The sequence below is a fragment of the Haemorhous mexicanus genome, chromosome 3 (genome assembly GCF_027477595.1).
Source record: "Haemorhous mexicanus isolate bHaeMex1 chromosome 3, bHaeMex1.pri, whole genome shotgun sequence".
NCBI lineage: Eukaryota > Metazoa > Chordata > Aves > Passeriformes > Fringillidae > Haemorhous > Haemorhous mexicanus.
Window position 1 is genome coordinate 15,068,870 of NC_082343.1, and position 20,365 is coordinate 15,089,234.

Here is a 20,365-nt window from a genome sequence, read left to right on the forward strand (position 1 = left end):
CAGCATGGAGTATCTAAAGCAATAAAAGCCACATGAAGTCAGAAGTTAGGCTGTCCCCTGCTTTACTGTTTTATCCCAGTAGTGAATATCTATTGCACAAGGAGTAATTAACAACTCTGGAAGACTGGATTAGTAGACATGAGACGAAGAGACATTTCACAAACACTTTATGCAGTGAGGTTTGATTCAAGCACCCCACTAAAAATATATCAATTTAACTTATGCATACCACAGAATAAAATTTCATTACCCTGTGATTGCACATTAAGTAGTTAAGAGGATTCTTTCCCCTGCATTCTAGTCCAGAGGTATTTTTCATTGACTAAAGGGGGCCCCAACCCTGAGCTGCAGCAGAGGTGTAACATGCAGCACTGCTGTAGCAGGAAAGAGGACTTAGGTGTCCATGTCTCCAGTCTGAAGCTGCTCCCCAGTGTAAAAACCTAGTTATTCCTTTTTTTACTGCCACTGAATGGGAGACATTCTGTACAGCACAAGAAGGGGCATCTCTGGCAAACCTGAGAAGCAAGGGACCCACCACCTTGAAAGGACTCTCAGCAGTCAACAACAGATTGAAAAGAGTTAACTATTTTTTCCTACACTGAGAGCCTAGAACCCTAGGAGCAAACATACTTGATTTCTTGCCCCTAAAGATGATTAAACTGACTCTTAGTTTTCACTTTATAAAACAGAGCCTTTGACAATTATTGATCCCCTTTCCTTTGTTTTTTGTTTGTCTTTGTTGCTGTTGTGGTTTGGTTTTTTAGGTAAAACAATATACAAAGCAATACTCTTTCCAAAGCAGAAGGTTTGAAAGCCTTCTGCAGTTTGAAACTTCAGTTACACTTAATGCTTTCCCAATTACTTTCTTATCTATTGGAAATTCTAGTTTAATACAGTTTTTAAAATTAAACTTCACCTGATAATGATGAATTTCTCATCTTCAAAGACAAAAGACCTAAAACTCTGGGTTACTGTAAGTAACCAAATAACACAACAACACTTTTGTCAAAATATTTAACACAGTATTCTGATGTTTCTACCTGAATTTTTGGATGTAACAGCTCCTTTCTGAAATTACTAATTTGGCAGTCTGCCCTGGAGTCACTCCAAGCTAATTTTAATAGGAAAAATGTGAATTCACAGCTTTGAAACACACGAAAATGTTATGCTATTTCCACAGCTCAATGTAGAACACTGAAACTTCCAGTCAAACAATTAAATAACATTTTCCTCACTGTATCACATACATAACTTTAAAATTACTATCATGAATATTAGTAGCACCTTAAACATGCGTGCCATATACTTGTTCTTTAAAGGATCAAATCACATTTATGTTGATTTCAGGAAAAACAAAAGTTATTTTGCTTCATAGATACAGCTGAAAGAGTAGGAACTGGTGTTAGACTTATTCTTGATCCAGGTTTATGGGGTCCTTGTACTTTCTGCACCCAGTCAACCAAGAAGTAACATGAAATTTCACCAGAATCAATTTACAGCAGCTTCTAAGCTTGATGATGGTGGTGATTATGATTATTCTTTTAGAAATCCACAACTAAGTACCTGTCATATATTAACCCATGAACACCATATTCTCTCAACTTCTTCCTGTTATCTGGGTCATTTGCATCGTCACCCCATGAAAAAATAACCAGGCCTTTGGATATGGCCTGTGTAACAAATGATGGATTCCTCAGCAGGTCTTCAGAATGCACATTAATTCCCTGAAATACAAAGGACTTCAATTAAAATCCATGTTTCTGAAAGACTTACATCAGCTTTTTTAATCTTCTAACACTGGCAGCTCCTTACTGTTTCATCCATAATAACAAAAAACATTTAATACAATTAGAGAGTTTATTTATAGTGCTATTTTTAAAACACTGTATTAAAAAACATTTCAACCATCTGACTTTTTTTGGCAGTTACCCAATATTAGTGTATTTCTTCTGTGAGGTTAGCCATAATTTAAAGCATTAGTGCCAAAAATGACAGATTTAAAACAAGCAGTAATACTTCAGTTTGATTTTAACTTGTTAGCTTACCAGCAAGTTCTCAAACTGTGCAAAGTTAATGGCAATTGGAGTTGTGCGACATCTGAGATCCATGAGCTCTGGATAGAGTTTAGATTCCCCTTGGGTGAGAAATAACACAGGATACTTGTTTTGCTTATGCCGGATCCTGTCAGGAAAAAAGTCCACAAGTAGCAAATTAAAAAAAAAAAAAAAAAAAAAAAAGGTGAAAAAACAAAGATTTTCTCTCACTGTTTCAAGGGGAATTCCTCTCTTTCCTGCATGTTCTTCTAGTTCCTAGCTGGTGACTCACAGCTTAGCATCAAACTGTGCTGACAAACTGCTCAAATGAGTCCTTTTGCCACTACTGGAGATTAACACACATGTTAAGGGAAGCTAGACTTGATGTTGAACTCAGCCTTACATCCTCAGTATGTTTATATATAATCCCCAAAGGTCATTTAATTCTCTAATTTTCTTCTTAAATGCACAGATTCCTGATGATCATGAAGATTCAGAACAGGGTTTTCTAATTATGGTTAATACACAACCCCTAACCTTACTAATGCATTTTTCAAGCTGAATACTGTAACAAAATTATTTGTTCCTAAATTAGGCTTGCACACCCCTCAAGTATGACTGGAAAAGACTTTGGGATACCAGAAGAAACCCTGACATTTTTTGTTGTGCTAAGAAAGAGTGAAACATCCAGAAATGCACTTGACAAAAATATCCACTATGACTTTGTTCACCTATTTTTATTTTTCAGGCTCATTCCAGATAGCAAAGTGGTCTCATTTCAATTCCCAACTATTCTGGCACCCAAATTTGATGTCTAAGGAAAACACCTGTTATTTATTTCCTGGTGTGTATTTTTAAATACAAAATAAATTTTACCAAATAAAAATAAATTTCAGAAACAAAGTACATTATTTCTCTCTTCTTAACTTACATTGTACAAATATCTGCATGAAAAGAAGAAAACACAATTCTTCTTCGTCCAGCATTCATCAACACAGTTTTCAGAATAATATCTAGAAAAAGGTTCATATCAAAGTAAGTTGACAAGTTGCCATCCCATTGTCCATCCTGGAAAAAGAAAGCACAAGTTTGAGTCACTTAAATTAATGCTTACTAAAATTATTTTAACCAGCAATGGTCTCTCAGTCAACCTGAGCAAAGTGAGAACTCAGCTGACCAGTTTGAATGCAGAATCAATCCTTCAGTGTGTTCAGTGCTGGTTCCAGCTCTCAGGGACTGACAGCCTGAGAGAGGTGCAGCTGAATTCTCACAGCAATAAAATTCACTGAAAAATTCCCTGTCTCCCCATCCAAGGAATGCATTCCTAGGAAGCCTATTACAGCTACAAAAACACAAAGAAATTCCCTAAAGACCAGTAATTATAGCAGCTACTCTCTGTTGTTATTTCTAGCATACTGACTTCCACCTACCACTCTCCTTAGCTTCCTTCCTCTACTCCAGGCTTCCAATCCCAGCCTTTACAATCATTTCCCTCTGGACTGAGTGTTGCACAATCCAGCTGAGTCAGCATCCCTGCTGACTAGAAGGAAGCACTGCTTGCATTACTGCACCATGTTCTAGCTGCTCCTGCACAGGGCCGGGAGAGGCTGAATTTCTTGGCACTTTCCTGTCTGCCCTGTTGTGATCTGTTGACTTTAAAAAGAATCTCCTACTGAAAGCAGTCCGAACTCAATCCTATACATTTTATCATTTTAAGAATAAGACTGTTCATTTCTTGGAGTGGTGCTCCTATACCCCCAGTTTAAAAATATTTCAGTATTTTTTAAAAAACTGACACAAACCCCCACAAAAATTATGCCTTTGCAGCTCATAAATTGTCACATCAAATTACAAGCTTTAGCCATAAGAATGTCAAACAGTCAAAGTAAATCACATGTATGTTTACTTACCCTTTGTTGAGAGATCCATTTTATTTCTATGTCAAACCCAACATCATTAGGAATAGACTCCAGGACCTGAAAAAAATTTTACTATGAAGAGACCCCACAGCAAAAGAGGACAGCAAAGCACTGTGAGAATGAGAGAATACATTGGAGTTTAATGCTAATGGTGTCTCACAGTAGAATTCAAAACCCTAGGTTTTTAACATTTTATACAACACACATATACACCCTTTTCTACTCCAGTTTAAACTTAATGAATACATAAAAGTGGATACAATCTTAAGGACAAAATTTTGACAAGGTACAAATGTGAGTCAATTTACCTCAACATATATAAGAAATGCCCCATTTGTACTCCTAAAGAAAAAAATATTTTTTCTTTCTCCAGAAAGTTCTTTTGAGTGCAAAATGCATCTTAAGTATGAAATCCAGGGGCTTGCCATTACCATGATAACAAAAGTTCTTTCATGTGAAATTCCTGTAAAGAATTATTTGCAAGGTGATTTCACATGGTGGAGCTAACACAAATCAGTCCTAAATGGAAACACACTGGAAATTCACTCAACATTTCTCACTGTCTGGCTCTGAGAGATGGCCAAGACATTATGAGGAACTGCCAAAGGCCAGGTGTGGTTTCTTTCAAAATTAGAAACAACTGTCAATGCATTAACAGGCAATGCCCACATGTTAACCAGCTGTAAAACTGAGTGCACCCTAAGCCACACAGCTTGGGCTCATGAATTCAGAAATACACACAGACTGTTACTTGTAAGCACTGAAAACCCTCCAGTGTCCAACAATAAAACCCTGCTCTCAGTTTCAGTATTGATACCAGAGGCCTAAACCCAAAAATAATATCCCCCTTGCTATGTGTGCAAAGCTGAAAGTAAAACACGGGTTTTCATGTTCCCCAATCATCTTGCTCCATATTCACTACTTACTCTTTGCAGAGAAGGAAATGGCTGCATCTCAAAAGCAGACTTCTCTTCCTCTTGAAAAGATGCTGCAAAGAAAGATAAAATATTGAATTAAAACAAACAGAAGCATAATCCCAGTAATGGCAGCAAGAAAAGACTGGCTCAAAAACCTAAGGCCTTTAGGAGTGAACAATGAAACCAGGTCTCCCTTTGGATTACCTACACCTTTTCCTCTAACACCAACATATTCCCATGATGGTGTTGGCAATTCCTGGTTTGGAATTTAAGACCTTGCCATAATATATATATAGAATGGCTTCTCCCATCCCTCACCACTTCACTCAGTGAATTAAATCCACAATAAACCTTGGCTATCAATGCTTATTTGTTTAATTTTTTAAAATTTTATCTTCTCTTATACAGGTAGGATGTGTGAGATAATTTGCTGTCCCTACAAAGGGGATAATTAAGGCCAAAAATTTACAGCACTGAAAAGACATCCTACAGCAGTTACCAAAGTTCTCTTCAGCAAGTCTAAAGAGCTGAAGGTATAGCTGGAGAAGCATAAGATGGAAACATCAGTGGCAATTTTGTTATGATTATTCAGAAATACAGATTGATCTATATATTTGCCTTCTACCCTTCTGTCCCTGCTTTCCAAGGGAGTAACTTCTGTTCAGATATTTCCTTCCCAGTAAAGAACTCTACAACATGCACAAAATTAACTACATAAGCATTTAGAAATGTTCAGGACAAATGTGATTACAACAAGAAGCTGCAACCACAAAATTTATATAATTACATGGTAATAAATCAATAAATCAATCAATCCCAACACTCTTCCCAACTGGAACATACCATTGTGATCTTTTACTTTCAGGGCCGTCACGTGAGCCAGCTGAAGAGCATAAGAGCAACATTAACACTCTACCCACATCATCCTACATGTAAAACATAACTAATTTTTCTTGTAAATAATTTTACAATTTAAAAGTCTATCATAGACATAGTTAGCAGTAATTTGTAAAAGAATAAAAGACATACTGTACACATCACAATTTTCTTTCAAACTTTGTTTTAACCATTTCAAGAAAAGCTCAAAACCAAACTGAAAACATGCTTACTGAAAATTCAGGATTCGTGTTAAGGATAAACCCATACAAACTATAATTCAACATCAAGATGTGAAGAAGTCTGAACACTAATCTCTCCTCTGTGTTTCAATCCAGCTGACCTGTTTTATATTACAGTCACACATACTGAGCTAGAATCAGGCCAGACACAGCCAACTCCCTTGCTCCATTCAAATTCTCTCTTCACAAAAAGAAGCAGACCAAGTAATTTTAAGTAAAAAGAATCATATGGTTCTTGGACCAGCCAGATGGTTTCCTTGACTGAGGGCAGGGATCTCAGCAGGGTCTTCAGTAGCCCACTCATCCCTCTTTATCTAGACAAGGCATTTCTGTTTGGAAGGTAGAGCAGTTCAACACAATCCCTTTATCATGTGAAAATTAGATACCATATTTCTAGAGGATAAAAGTAATGACATTTATCCAAGTTGTAAAAACAGAGCAAAAGAATTTTTCTTGGAATTACCTAACTGTTCTGTTTGAACAATTTTTAAAACTGTACTCTCCAGAACCATCTGTAGTTACTCCCAAAACCTTCAAGCTCCATAAAATTCTACACACCGCATATTGTACTAGCCAAGGAAAGAATACCTTTAATAACTGCAGCTGATCAAATGTGAGTTCTTTGACTGCAATCTCAAAGAGTTCCAAAGGCTCCGTATCCAGTTTCTTTGAAGAGAACCAACACATAATTAAGCATCACTGAAAACAACAAAGAAGCCTACACACCTCCCATAAAGTAGCCATAAAGGCAATTAATGTTTCCTATTTTATAGATAAAGAGACAAGTCATATCATATGAATAAGATGATCTGTTTTCACAAGACAGCACAGGCACTTAAAAGCATAAAACAATTTGAAAGAAGCCCAGTGTTTTGTCTTTCATCCAATTCAGAGTCTTTAAAGTTCTTTCCTCCCAAAATGGTAGCATAATTATTCTGTAAAAACTTGATTGGTTAATGTATTCAGGAAAGATGCTTACAAGTAAGGAAATGAAGTAAAAAATATTCCAAGGCAGTTCACTTTACTGCTGTTTATCCAATGTCTCAGAAACTAATAAAAAAATATAAATGTCCTGGGGTAAAATTCACACACAGAGACCACTCCCAAAATAAAGATCTGTTGTCAAAAAAATTCTGTCCTTTCTCACTTCCCCTCTTCACTAAGAATTTTTTACTGAGCAAGACAGTACTGAGTGATACATTGAATATTCATTCCCCTCAAAGTACCATTTCCACAGCTGTCCTAAACCAAGCTTCTTATAAAGTGCAATACTACAACGAGTGTGGGAGTTTGAAAACACAAAGACCCAGAGCCAAGAAGCCAGAGCAGTGTGCTCTGCAATCTCTTTGGATTTACTGCCAGAACTAGGAGGGAAGATAAGCAGAACAGTACAGAATGCAAACATTCAGGCCTCAGTATAAGAAAGCCCCATAGGCACCACAGAATATAGCAGAGCTGTCTGCCTTTTTCTTCCAGATGTTAAGTCAGAAAGAAGCTAAATAGTAACTACAATGTCAGCTCGAAGAGTGCCAAACCATGCATCTGAAATGCTGTTGCTACAACAGCAAAAGGAAAAAACTCAACTTCCCTGCTCTATGCACTAAGTAATGCTGCATATTTATTGCCATTCCATCCCTTGAGTCCCCAGAATTGTTCCAATGAGAGCTTAACATTTTACATTTCTAGAACGGGCATATTTATTCATAAAATACAGCAATTATCTTCTTTACCTTTTTCATGGCCATGCAACATGTGAGATCGTGGTATACTATAGGCACATGATCTTTAGAAAGATGTACATCAAATTCCACAAATGCTGCTCCCTACAGAAAATTGAAAATCACACAGAACAGAACAGAAGCCCATTAACTACTTATGCACAACGACTACAGAACTGCATGCAAGTATTGTCAAGTATTCAAGGTCCTGGACATCAAGCAGAAGTTGAATACACCTGGCTGTTACCAGTTAAATCAAATCATGCTCAGCAATGGATTATTAAAGATGAAAAAAAATATATGGCAAATTATCCTAATTACTACAATACAGACACACACATATAAATATATATACACACCCATATATGTATGTATGTGTGTGTGTATATATATATATATATATATCTATATCTATAGATATCTATCTTGGTTAATCTTGTAAAACCCTCTAATAAGATTTAAGTCTTGTGAACCTGATTACATGAAAGACCAAGACAATATTTTTAGACACAGATAATTTTGAGGCATCTTCCTCCTTCCTCCCCACAATCACACCAAGAGACAAGTGATGGCTCCATACTGCCAAGGCTTTAGGGAGATATTCCATATAGGAACAAACTTCAGGAGTCACTAGTGACTAACACAGCAGCAGTGTGTTATAATCTGTGCAAGAGCAGAAATAGCTGCATTCAGCATTCTCCTGCCCTTTTCAGCTGTAAATGATTTTCTGTTAGGCTTTAAAAAAGGGAAAAGCATTCAAAAGCTCGAAGTACAGTCTTAAAGAAAAGAGGGAGGCCCAGAAATAAAGAGAAAGACAGTAACAGGTTTGGGGTTTTTTACTTCTATTGACTGTTTGCAAGTCATTCCTTTGAAGGCCTCCAAGAATACCATTCATCAAATTATCACCCTGACACCCACTTTTTCAATCATCACAGAGAGAAAATAGGACATGGGGTTTTTTTCAGCCCTTTTCTCAGCAGAAATATTTTCAAAGTGGTGGCTTTCAGCCTTTTCAATCTGCAAATAGATGAAAACAATTCTCCAGTGATGCTGCTGATGATTTCACAGCAAATTTCTGCCTCAATGCATATTTCTTGTGAGCATTTTAAAAGCCTGTCTATAAACCTGTAGTGTCCACTCAGGGATTAAGAACTACTGTTCAAAACTGTCATTTAGCAGCTACAGTTCTGTTCAGTGATCAAGATTACTGGAAGGAATAAAAGTGACCACCTCCACCAGAGAATTTAGGCACATGGAGCTATTATCTCCCAAACTGGAAGTTCTGTCTTAGGATTCTCAAGTCTTCACTGCAACAAGCACCAAAACAAGGACAGGTTTATTCCACCAGCTCAGCTCCCAAGTCACATTTTCAGATAGCAAGTTTCAGTACACAGCAGTCCCTGAGCAAGACCTTTGCCACGTGAGAGGATACTGACAGACTCTAGCAGTGCCAAAATTTGATTCTTTTGTTCAAACTGCCTGTAGAGGGTTGAGATTAAAATTCTCCTTGTACTAGAATACCAGCAGAATATACTAAATGGAAGCTTTGATTTTTTTAAGGGACTTGAGAGTGAGAGTCTAACCTACTACTAACTTCCCATAACTCAGGCAATTTCCACAGCGATTTTTATCTCATTTACATCAGTTCAATTACCACTCACTGTATTGAATAATGCAAATTAAGTGTACAAGCCAACCTAGTTTGCACTAGACAGGTGCTGTGTGTATGAAAACGTGTGTACATACATGACTAGCAGCGCTCCTCATGGATGCAATGGTGTTCTCTTGAACTTTAGCAAGCCTGAAACAACAGCCAAGAAAAAGGGTTTGTTAGATGCAGTATAGCACAGAAATGAAACAACAGAAACACAAATCAGAAGTTTTAGAGAATATCCACAACTTCATACTGAAGTAAATGACTGTGGGTTGCAGCTTTTCAAACTGTCTACACTCTCAATTGATGTCAGTGACACAAAACAATTTCCCCAGTTTAAAATGCAAACAAACTTACTTAGTGGTTGTTGTAGAATTCCCTGCTCCCCTGTGTCCAACATCCAGAGTTGTTCTTGGTTTCCAGTACTTTGCATATGAAGCCTGCATATCACAAGCATATCCCTGGATCGGTTTGATAATGATGTAGTCCACTGCAAGAAAAACAGCAATGCTTCACATGTCAGTGAACAGAAGATGGCTTTGAGGAAAGTTATCTGCATCTGTTGCTGGCATCAACTGTACCTCTGACTTTTCCAATTGTCTTCCTTGGATTTCTGCTCATAATAGCAAGTGTAAGAACTCCAGCACTCTTTCCAAGTTCTGCAATTGTGGATGACAGAAGGCAGGCAGAGCCTACGTGACCTGGGAGCACATCATCTTGTACTACCTTCTCACCTAAATCTTCCTGAAAACAAAACAGACAAAAACCCACAACCCCTACTGTTAGATGTGAGTGAGAATTCTAAACAAACTCTTCTGGCTTGCTACTCAGGACACAACACAAGTTTCTTGTGTGTAACACAAACACTAATTTCAGCTAAAATTGTTTAATGTAACAGCAAGTTATGAATTACTATCAGGAAAATGAGAACTTTAACAGAAATCTACAAAACTCACATTTTTCTCTGACATTCCTTACATCCCATAAGCTTTTCACATCAAAATAGCATGCATGGAATAGCCTGTCTTCTAAAATGCCCAAGTCCTGCTTAGAACAAAAATTAACTGGAATAATATTTATGCTCAAAATGCTAAAAAACTTGGTATGCATTTGTAGGGAAGAACTAATATACAGACTGTGCACTTGACCATAGTCAAGTTCAGGAACTATGTAGACACTTTGCAATTATGACTGTAAGTGATCTTAAAAGCATTTTCAGACCAAAAAGAGAATGCTTAAACTTTATTCTGTGTAACCTGCTTTCTTTGGAAAAGAACTTCAAATACTAAGACCTTTCAGGGGAAAAAACAGCACAAAATAACAGACACAATAGTGAGAATCCAGTTTGATTCTGCACAACTTAGTTCAGAGAAATGTCTTTTGTTTATAATATAAAAATTTAGATTCAATAGTTGTGATATAACCAGTTCATATATATATTGTAGGGGCTGAAGCAGAAGCATAACTTAGCTGATAAAGGATTAATACCAAGCCAACCTAACAGCATGCAATACTGCACACATGCAGATTCACGTCTAATTTGTACCAACTTCTAAACAAGCAGAACTGAAAAACTTCCTGTGCCACATCAAGAAGGCTCACAAAAACCTTTCTACAATGGGCTGGCAGTCAGTAGTCTCCCACTTGTGCACATAAATCCAAAAGATGAAGAACATCAGGCAGTAGCTCTGTTTCAACAGTGAAATCTTCACGACAACTGAGCTCCAAGAGGCAGAATGGAGTTGCTTCATAGGAGTAAAGAGACATACCTCAAAAAAATCAAATATTAATTCCAAGTTATCAGGCTCCATGGTTTGTATTGTGTATTCTATCCATCGGTCTGGCTGCAAAGCATAGCCACAGTCTGGCTGAGAGTGCCGACACTTGTAGTCGTCGTCACTGATCAAGGAGAACTCCACCGTGTTTGCCATTTTCTGAGGGACAGTAGGGGATGTCTTCTCTTGGACCTCTTCATCATCATCCTTCTCTAGGCCTTCTAGGGTCAATTTTACTCTACTCATCCAGAAACACAAATCAAATGGTTAAGTCACTGCAGTGCCTTTACAAATGATCAAGATTTAGGAAGAAGCTTGAGCAGAAGCTTATACAATGCAAGAATTCTTCTCAAGTCCACCACTCACAAAACAGAACTGTATTCAGAGGCTCCTCACACGAGCAAGAGTTTGCAGCCATTGTCTAAATCCTATTTTAGTCAGATTTCAGTGCTCAAGTCACTGCTAGAAGTTGAACATGGGTAAATATGAAAACTCTGCTAGTGGTCTGAGAAGCAGCACTCCACCAGACTATTTGGTCTGCCAAAGAGACAGCCTTCCTGTACAGGCAGGCTGTACACCCATAATGCCAACAGGTTAATGAAAAGCACTGAAATCAGAAGTGAACATCAAGATCAAGACTTGAACATTGGTGGCTGCTGCTATGTCTCTCTGATAAGGCAGATAGGTATGCTCTAATAGACATAAGTAATATAGGCTGAAGTAAATCCCTTGAAAAACCCTGAATGAGCATTTAAACTGAATGGATTTCTGAAAAATCCTGGACTGAGAAATATAAGCCTCTCTATAAGACTCAGAGTCCTTTATGATACAGAGCAAACCTTCCTGACAAAATTAGTTATGTCAGTGAAGTAAGCATCCATGAGTAAACCAAATCCCTTCCTACACCACAGACACAGCAGATGAGATACAGGATTATCATTCATAGATGCCAAGTCACCAGTAAAACTGAAATCACATATCTCAAAGAAATAATTACAATCATGGAAATCTATTACATCAAGTCCACACTGAAATATATCCTCACAAAAAAAATTAAAAGAAGTTACAACACAGGTACTCCAGAAACTTGAAAAATGACACTGCCATAGCAAGTGACAGTCACAGAAACTACTGGACAGATCCAACATTTTAGGATAGAGTATTTAGTGAATGCATCTAGCTTATCAAGTTTTATTTCAACCATTTAACTTAGACAAGAAGCTGGCTTCAGAAATTACTCTCTCTACCTGCTATAACATGCAAGGAAAAAAGGCAAAGCTGTACAGAACACAATGTAAGTATTAAATCTCACTGAAGAGCATCATATTAAATAAATCTTCCCCTCATCAGCAAATCTGGAATTGATGGGAGGGGAAACTAAATCAAAACTGGAAAAAAAGAAATCAATCAAGTATAACAGATCCATGGAATGGTTTGGTTTGGAAGGGATCTTAAAGATCATTTAGTTCTACCCCCTCTGCCACAGGCAGGGACACCTACTCGACCAGGTTCCTCCAAGCCCCACTCAACTTTGCCTTGAACACTTGTTGGGTTTCAGCACCTACAACTCTGGACAACTTGTGCCAGTGCCTCACCACCCACACACTAAAGAATGTTTTCCTCATATCTCATCTAACCCTGTCCTCTTTCAGTTTAAAGCAGTTCTCCCTTGTCCTATTACTCCAGGCTCTTGTCCAAAGTCCCTCTTTAGGGACTGCTGCAAAGGTCTCCCCAGAGCTGTCTCTTCTTTAGGCTGAAGAACACAGAATTTCTCATCAAGTGTCCACAGCAGAAGTGTCCCAGCCCTCTGAGCACCTCCATGGTCTCCTCTGGACTCACTTTAACAGCTCCATGTACTTCTTATCCTGGGGTCCCAGAGCGGGATGCAGTTCTCCAGGTGAGGTCTCACCAGTGCAGAGCAGGGGGCCAGAATCCCCTTCCTCACCCTGCTGGCCACACTGCTGCTGCAGCTCACAATGCACTTGGCATTCTGGGCTGCAAGTGTGCAGTGCTGGGTCACATGGAGCTTCTCATCACCAACACTCCCAAGTCCTGCTCAGGGCGCTCTCAATCCATTCTCCACCCCCCAGCCTGCACTTGGGATTGCTCCAATTCAAGTGGAGGATCTGGCACTTGGCCTTGGTGAGCTCCTAAGCCTGTGAAACTCCCTCTGGATGGCATCCCTTCCCTCCAGTGTGACTGCACCCCTCAGGCTGCTGTCACCAGCAAACTACTGAAGGGACACTCAACCCTATTTTCCATTCCACCAACCCCTGAGGGACACCCCTCATCCCCATCCTGCTCTTCACTTGGGACATCAAGCTGCTGACAACAACACCCAGGGCAACCACCCAGCCAATCCTTATCCACTGTGTGCAACAGTGCACTCCTCTAAACACCAAGGCTAAGATACCCATTCCTGACAATTAACTGTGGAGTTATAAAAATGCTTGCTTTCTCTGCACAGAAAAGCACCAAACTGATCTAAGTAAGAACTTGAGAACCCTACAGTTCCAGCCAAAAAGCAAGAAACACCTGTACAATTATGGAGTAAATATTTGTGCTTTAACACTGGGAAATTGGGCTATTAGTAACCCAAAATGAATTCAAATCTACATCAATTAAATAAAAAAATATATATCCCTAATAATGACAATTAACATGAGGTAAATTGCATACTGAGATGAGCAAGCTCTTACCTAAACCTTGATGTTTTAAATTTCTTCTTAGATATCAGTACAGGGGGTTTCTCAGAATAATGCAGACGTAGCCTTATTTCTGTCTGACATGTCAGCCACCCAGCATCCACATTTTTAATACCATCTATCAAAAGCCAAACAGAAAGGAGAAGACATTTTAGTAACTTATTTTAGGGAGATCTAGGCAGTTCTTGCCATCACCTTGCAGATAATCCTCCTTATCACCAGCCTTGATCCACAGTAATGCAGGAAGTTGAGTGCAGCCTTTCCCCAGTCTTTCTAAACTACCCAGAACAGCCAACAGGAACTACAGTAGTCTGCTGGACTTTAATGGGATTAAACAGGAACAATGATCATGTCTAAACTATCTGCAGGACAGCACTGAGTAACATTCCCTTGTCCTGGGACCTCTCAGCACATGGAATAATACTGCCAGGAACTCTGAAGGCTCATAAGCAATCAGAGGCTCCCTGTTTGTGATGAGATACAGGTGTCCATTAGCCCATCATAATCAGTGCCAGTAAAGCAGTGCAAGTCTGCAGGACAGGGTACAGCAACAGTTCTGATGAAAAGCATGGAGAATCCTCATCCTGAACATCAAAACAAGGAAAGCCTGCAAGCAGGAGGACCAGAAACACAAGCTGCAAACGAGGTGCCAAAGCAAACCTCACAGTTTTGAACAAGAGTTCCTAAAGAGCCAAACCCATCATTTGCTGAGGATATGAGGGGGAAATGGAAAACCTTGAAGATAAGATTTATGAGGTATGACAAGGAGTTACTTTCAGTGTCAGAAGATTGAACATTAAGTGAGAGGTGGGTCAGAACTGTCAGAAGTGAGACATTTGTGCACACACAAGAACATGAGGTGTGGGCTTACAAGAACCCTTTGGCAGCTGCATCTCTGACTGAAGAGGCAGAGTGGGCCCATTCGGTGTCAGTGATCATGTTTTTCCAGGCATGAGGAGTTTTTCTAAGGCCAGGTATTAAGAGAAAGCTAAGCCTTTTCTCTACTTTCAAAAAATGCATGCTCATGATTTATAGTTTCCAAATTTCAACCTTTAACACCATCAGGGTGACAAGACTTCAATTCTTCCTAGCACTCTTTTATTAACATTAGAAGGGATAACAGCCTAAGTGTGATTTCACAAATCCTGGATACAATAATAACTGTAAAAACAGAGAAAACTATCATAGGCAATTCTTCTCAAAACGTATAATCTCAAACATTTCTCAATTACAAGACTTAACCTTGTTTAAATAAAATTCATGGTAAGGAATAAAGGTTAATATATCTCACTTACTACAGATTCCGAAGTCTCCATCATCGACATTAATTTTATTTTCTAGAATTAAAAGGAACGGAAAAGAATGGAAAAAAGTAATTAGTATTCACATTTAAAAATCATTGCCAAGTTAAATTAATTCTACTTCTCCACTTCACTACTAAAAAGTGTATCTAAAAAAATGCAGGAAAACTGAAACAGAAAAAGCAGCATGTTTTCTGCAACCTTCTATGAAGATTGATCTCAATTTATGTTTTTTCTCAGTTTCCGCATGAAAAAAAAAAAAACAAACACACAAAATACCACATTTCATTTCAAGTAATCTGAACTGACAGTGAAAAGGTTGAACTATTTTCTGGCTTGCTGCAGTACTTTGCTGCTAACTACAACCCACTAGTATCTAAGATGCTTTACTTGTCAAAGTAGTGTCAAAGACATTAAATTTTCTTGCAAACATACAAGAAAGTTGTCCTGCTGCACATTTAAAGCTTTTAAATCAAGTCAGTCACAATAAAAATTATAATTCTGCCCACATGACAGAAACCAACCTAGCATGAAATACTGAAAACTCACTTCACACTTACTTTTATCCTTACCCTTTCCAAAGCTTTAAGAACTGAAATCCTAAGGTACTAAATAAATTCATCAGCATTAACAGAACAGATAGTCTAAACAAACCATCCATTTCTCAAAACATAAAACTTCACATATTTTTGCCTCTATAGTGATTAATCCCTTTTTTTCCCCTAAGAATCATTTCACTCAACCTAATTTCTAACTATGAAGAATTGAGTATTACCTGGGGTAAAAAAAAAAAAAATCTCAACTTGGAATGAGGTAATCTAAACTTAGAGATAAAGTCTAGGCCCTAGCAGAGGATAGGCTGCTTCTCTTATCAGTTACTGACAAATACAGAAATAACCTTCTTACAGGAATAGAAACACTACTAATTAAACTGAAATTAACAAAAAAAAAGGCAAAGGGAGAACAGAACATGATCATGGCACTATTAATGACTAACAGATTCTTTGATACCACCTTCTTTCTAAAAGACATTTTTTCAAATAATTAGAAAGTTTCTTAACAAATGTAAACTTCTAAGTGTGGAGAAAATAGTATTTTTAATGTGCTAGAAAAGACAGTGCATAAAACATGCCATAGCAGCATAAGAGATCTAAACTACAAGCTACATTCAAAGGTTATTTCAGTCACTCTTAAAACCCAAACTTTTTCCCAGTTCAGAAATGCATTAGTAACTCATATGCAAGTCTGCATGCCACCCTTTCCTTCAGCAAAATACATTTCTGCTAAACTGACGGGTAAATAAGTGCATTCATGTTTCTATTTTCATAAATCCATTTACTTATAGAAGCCTAATTAAATATTTTTTGTTTAAAATTTTACTAATTAAATAGTACTTAAATAAAAAACAACAGTGACTTCATACCCTCCCCACATTTTCTTTAAAAAAGATCATATGGATCCTTAGTCTCAAAGAATTAAGCTTACAGAAAATTATTAAAATTTCAAATTAATAAAAAACCAACTCACATAATCTTAAGGATGACAGCAAAGAATTTCACATCCACTTCTATTTTGAAGCCACTTATGTATATATACATATATATTTTGAGAGTAAGGCCCATGTTGTGCAACGAAAAAGTCTGTACCTCCCACACATTAATAAATTTAAGTATTTTAAAACTATAGCTATCAATCCCTCTAAGCCAGTGTGCAGCATATCAGCAATCTTATGCATATGCCTCAAACAGATGCAGTTGATGCCCATACCTAAAGGGGTAATTGATCGTGGTTGTAGATGAGTCTCCCACGTGTGAACTATGACTTCACAGGGACCATCGATAGTCTGTAATTTAAAAGTTAAATGTCTGCAATAATTTCTTTTGTTAGATCTGACTTTGTACCCATGAAGCTGTTTGGGATGGTTGTGAACTAAACTTAGAGATTTAAGGAAGTAACAGAAGAAGAAGAAGAAAGGGAGAGGAACAGAGAGAGAAAAAGACTGAAGAAGAAAGAAAGAAAGAAAACAGATGAGGCTTCTTACCCCTGCAACTGCTGATGACTCTGTTTGATGTGTTGTGAATACATATGACAAAACTTTTGACAGTCTGGCATGGCAGAGAAGTTACATGGAATCATTAAACCTTTACTGCTAACAGATGCTCTGCTGGACTACTTTAGTTTCCTTCTGATACCAAATAAAAAAATCCTCTGAATTCATTAAGAGTGCTCACTTTGTTCTCAAGCTACAGCAACAGTTTATGAAAAACATACCCCACATCTCTTATTCCAAACAGCACTCAGCACCTACTCATGCACATAGCAGTTGCAGGGGTGAGTTCTCCTTCAAAATTTGCCTCACTAAATTCAAAGACTATAAAACACAGTTATTTTAGTTGTGGTACTGGAAAGCAAGTTATTTGTCATCTAATTAAAACATGAATAATTGATCCAATCAGCCAACAATGCAGTCTATTCCAGCTGAAGCAGGATAAATTAAGATACTTTCATTAAAAAGAAATATTGTCCATCAAAAGAATACATTTGTTGACAAACATAGCCAAGACTCAGATAACCAGAACAGTCACACAAACTCTTCTTTCAGAACAATTTAATTTTGAAATAGCTTTTCTAGATAAAAGCTTGTAGGTAACCACAACTTAACAACAGACAGAACATGCCTGATTACCAGTACAGTCACCCTGAGAAGGTTCCCCTAGCATGGCACAGTTGTTACTATCAGATGTAAAAATCACTGTCAAATAGGCTCCAAAACATCAAAATTGCAGCTAAGTAACTCTTATTTCCAAAAAAATTTGCTACTACTGCCAAAGACATAGAAACTTCCATGCCAGCTCATCCCAGTAGTTCAGGTTTTTGTTGAAACAGATTTCAGACCCACAGGGACATCCAGACAAGCTTCAAACTCAGCAGTATAATTACACAGCACCATAATGCTTTGTTCCATTACAACTCACCCAATAAATTGTTCACATGCAGATGGGATTTCTTAACAGACATTGAGCACATTTAATCTCTCAAGCCTTTGGACGAGTTAACATCAAGCAAACACCAAACATTTAACAAGAGCTCAGTAGGATAGTTTTGCTCTGTGAGTCTCAGCTAAAGCAATGTTCCTAATGAGTTCAGAGGCATCCACACTTAAATGTCATGTCAGAATAAAACACATATGCTTAGTTATGTTTTAAAGACAGAATGCATGTAAAATATAAATAAAATTATATTACTGCTTCCAGTTTATTCCTGTTATGGGGCAGTTTTAGTTCCCAACTTCTCACTGCTGCCACAGTGACCACACTTAGGATTTCTAGAAAAGTAAATAATGATAAGTTTCTTTCCCCTTCTTTCACAGCACAGTGACATTTGCCTGTCACAATGACAGTTTCTAAAGCTGCAAACCATGTTTGTCAGCAGGGAGACTGCCATTTACTCCCACCATGCAGGCATGCAAGTTCTCCAACAGCAGCTCCCATGAATACATGTACAGCTTTACTTTGTAAACGTGGGCAATGCAAATCTTCCTAACATGGACTAAGCTGTTTCCTTCAGAAGGTAAGCAAAGGTTTTTCCTTGTAAAACCTCCAATGTATTGTATGAAAATATCAATTTATTTCTTCCACTACTGTAACTGTCCATTCTAAAGTTAGGTTCTGAAATGATGAATGAATTTGGATAACATTATCCCAACAATAAGGACACCATGCCAGATACATTCAGCACAATTTCCTCTCCTGAAAGGAATACAATGGACTGATTGTGCATTTAATCCCAGGAACCCTCAACACTTTCCATACTAAGAAGAGCCAAGCAAAGCTACCTGGAAAAAAAGGGCAATTGATTAGAGAACAGGCACAGACATCACTAAGAACCCTCTCAATCCCTGCTCAGACCCTCTCTGAGTTTACAGGCATTTTAAAAACTCTCAATTACATGTAACAGAAGCCATTGTTACAATGAGGTCAACACAGTAATGTCATTTCTGTGGCATATACTGACCACATCTGAAAAGCAGCCAGCTGAGCAGCAGAACTAAATGATGTGTCATCAATATTAACAGTATGTAACATTGCCTAAAAGGAGAGTTTCTAGAGGACAGTTATAAAAGGGCATCCATTCAAATGTCACATCAACCATCTCATGGGCAGTACACTGAGGTAAGTGGCACTGTGGATCTTCTACTAATACAGACACTTTAAATGTTTTTAAAAGCCAACACGAATATTATGTTGCTTGGTCTTGATTAGCTGAACACCCGATTCAATTTTCAAGCTTTTAAAGGACATTCAAGAACTTTCTTTAAAAATCAAGTCTTCTTCCATTATGAGAAGCTGGGGCCTCCCTCCCCAGCAGTCACTAAAGACTTTTGAAATGAAGGGGAAAATGCCTATCTAGCATAATGGTTCTGAGGTTCAAAGTAGATGCACCATCTGCATGAAGTGCCTAGCTTCCCAGTACAATTAAATAATGAAAACACTTCTGTGGATGTTTAAATGATAATTTAGGAGATCAGTTCCAAGGTTCCTGCTTTAAGGCAACACAATAGAGTAGGCATTGGAGGGTGGGGGGAGGAACCCATACCAAACTTAAAAATGCCACAAAAACACATTTATCCAAGTGCACTTCACTAATTAAAACTATGTTTCAAGAATAATAATCTACTTCAATCATATGAAACAGCTAAATTAGACTTAATTGCTAAAGCTGAATTTCTGACCAAAATCTCTCTGGATTTGTGTACCATGTAGAAGACAATAATTAAGCACTAAACTGAATAATTAAAGCCATTCAGCCATCGCATCCAACTTGCAAGGCAGCAGCACATAAAAGTCACCCGGCAGGAAATGCTGAGCTCAGTAGAGATTTTATAGCTCTGGTATTTCCAATAACAGTTTCACACACAATCTGCTATCTCAGCAGATAATAATGCCTTTGTGACTATCATGATAGGTTCTTAATCTACACAAAGCTTTTCTAAGGCATTAATTACTGAGTCTAGGTCTAAGTTTCATCTTTATTACTACAGTCCAGGCACTAAATGGATTTATTTAATTGCACTTTAAAAAAGTAAATCTAACTCTCATTTGAAACCTCTGTAATTAAGCAGAAAGTGTGAAAAATGTCCTCCAATCCAGTTTTTTAAGTCCTGCTACATGCACAGACAGCTTAGTTATTTCACACTTGCCTTGAAAGAAGTAACCTTGAACTTG

At 37.8% G+C, this 20,365-nt stretch overlaps 1 protein-coding gene across 8 annotated transcripts in view; it reads right to left on the minus strand.

Annotated features, from left to right (window-relative positions):
- The window catches only part of GPCPD1 (glycerophosphocholine phosphodiesterase 1), a 42,576-nt gene that overhangs the window by 6,391 nt on the left and 15,820 nt on the right, over positions 1-20,365 (minus strand). For all 8 annotated transcript variants that reach the window (XR_009485688.1, XM_059840933.1, XM_059840932.1 and 5 more), the window contains 15 exons: positions 16,908-16,983; positions 15,135-15,176; positions 13,834-13,957; positions 11,129-11,372; positions 9,941-10,103; positions 9,717-9,849; positions 9,452-9,506; positions 7,718-7,810; positions 6,576-6,653; positions 5,713-5,752; positions 4,879-4,940; positions 3,944-4,009; positions 2,965-3,101; positions 2,046-2,181; positions 1,564-1,724 (listed from right to left, as the gene is read on the minus strand). Coding sequence is in view for 7 of the 8 variants with exons in the window: in XM_059840933.1 (XP_059696916.1) it covers positions 1,564-1,724; positions 2,046-2,181; positions 2,965-3,101; positions 3,944-4,009; positions 4,879-4,940; positions 5,713-5,752; positions 6,576-6,653; positions 7,718-7,810; positions 9,452-9,506; positions 9,717-9,849; positions 9,941-10,103; positions 11,129-11,372; positions 13,834-13,957; positions 15,135-15,176; positions 16,908-16,983 (1,610 nt within the window). In the remaining variant the exon portion in view is untranslated. The remainder of the gene's footprint in view (positions 1-1,563; positions 1,725-2,045; positions 2,182-2,964; positions 3,102-3,943; positions 4,010-4,878; positions 4,941-5,712; positions 5,753-6,575; positions 6,654-7,717; positions 7,811-9,451; positions 9,507-9,716; positions 9,850-9,940; positions 10,104-11,128; positions 11,373-13,833; positions 13,958-15,134; positions 15,177-16,907; positions 16,984-20,365) is intronic.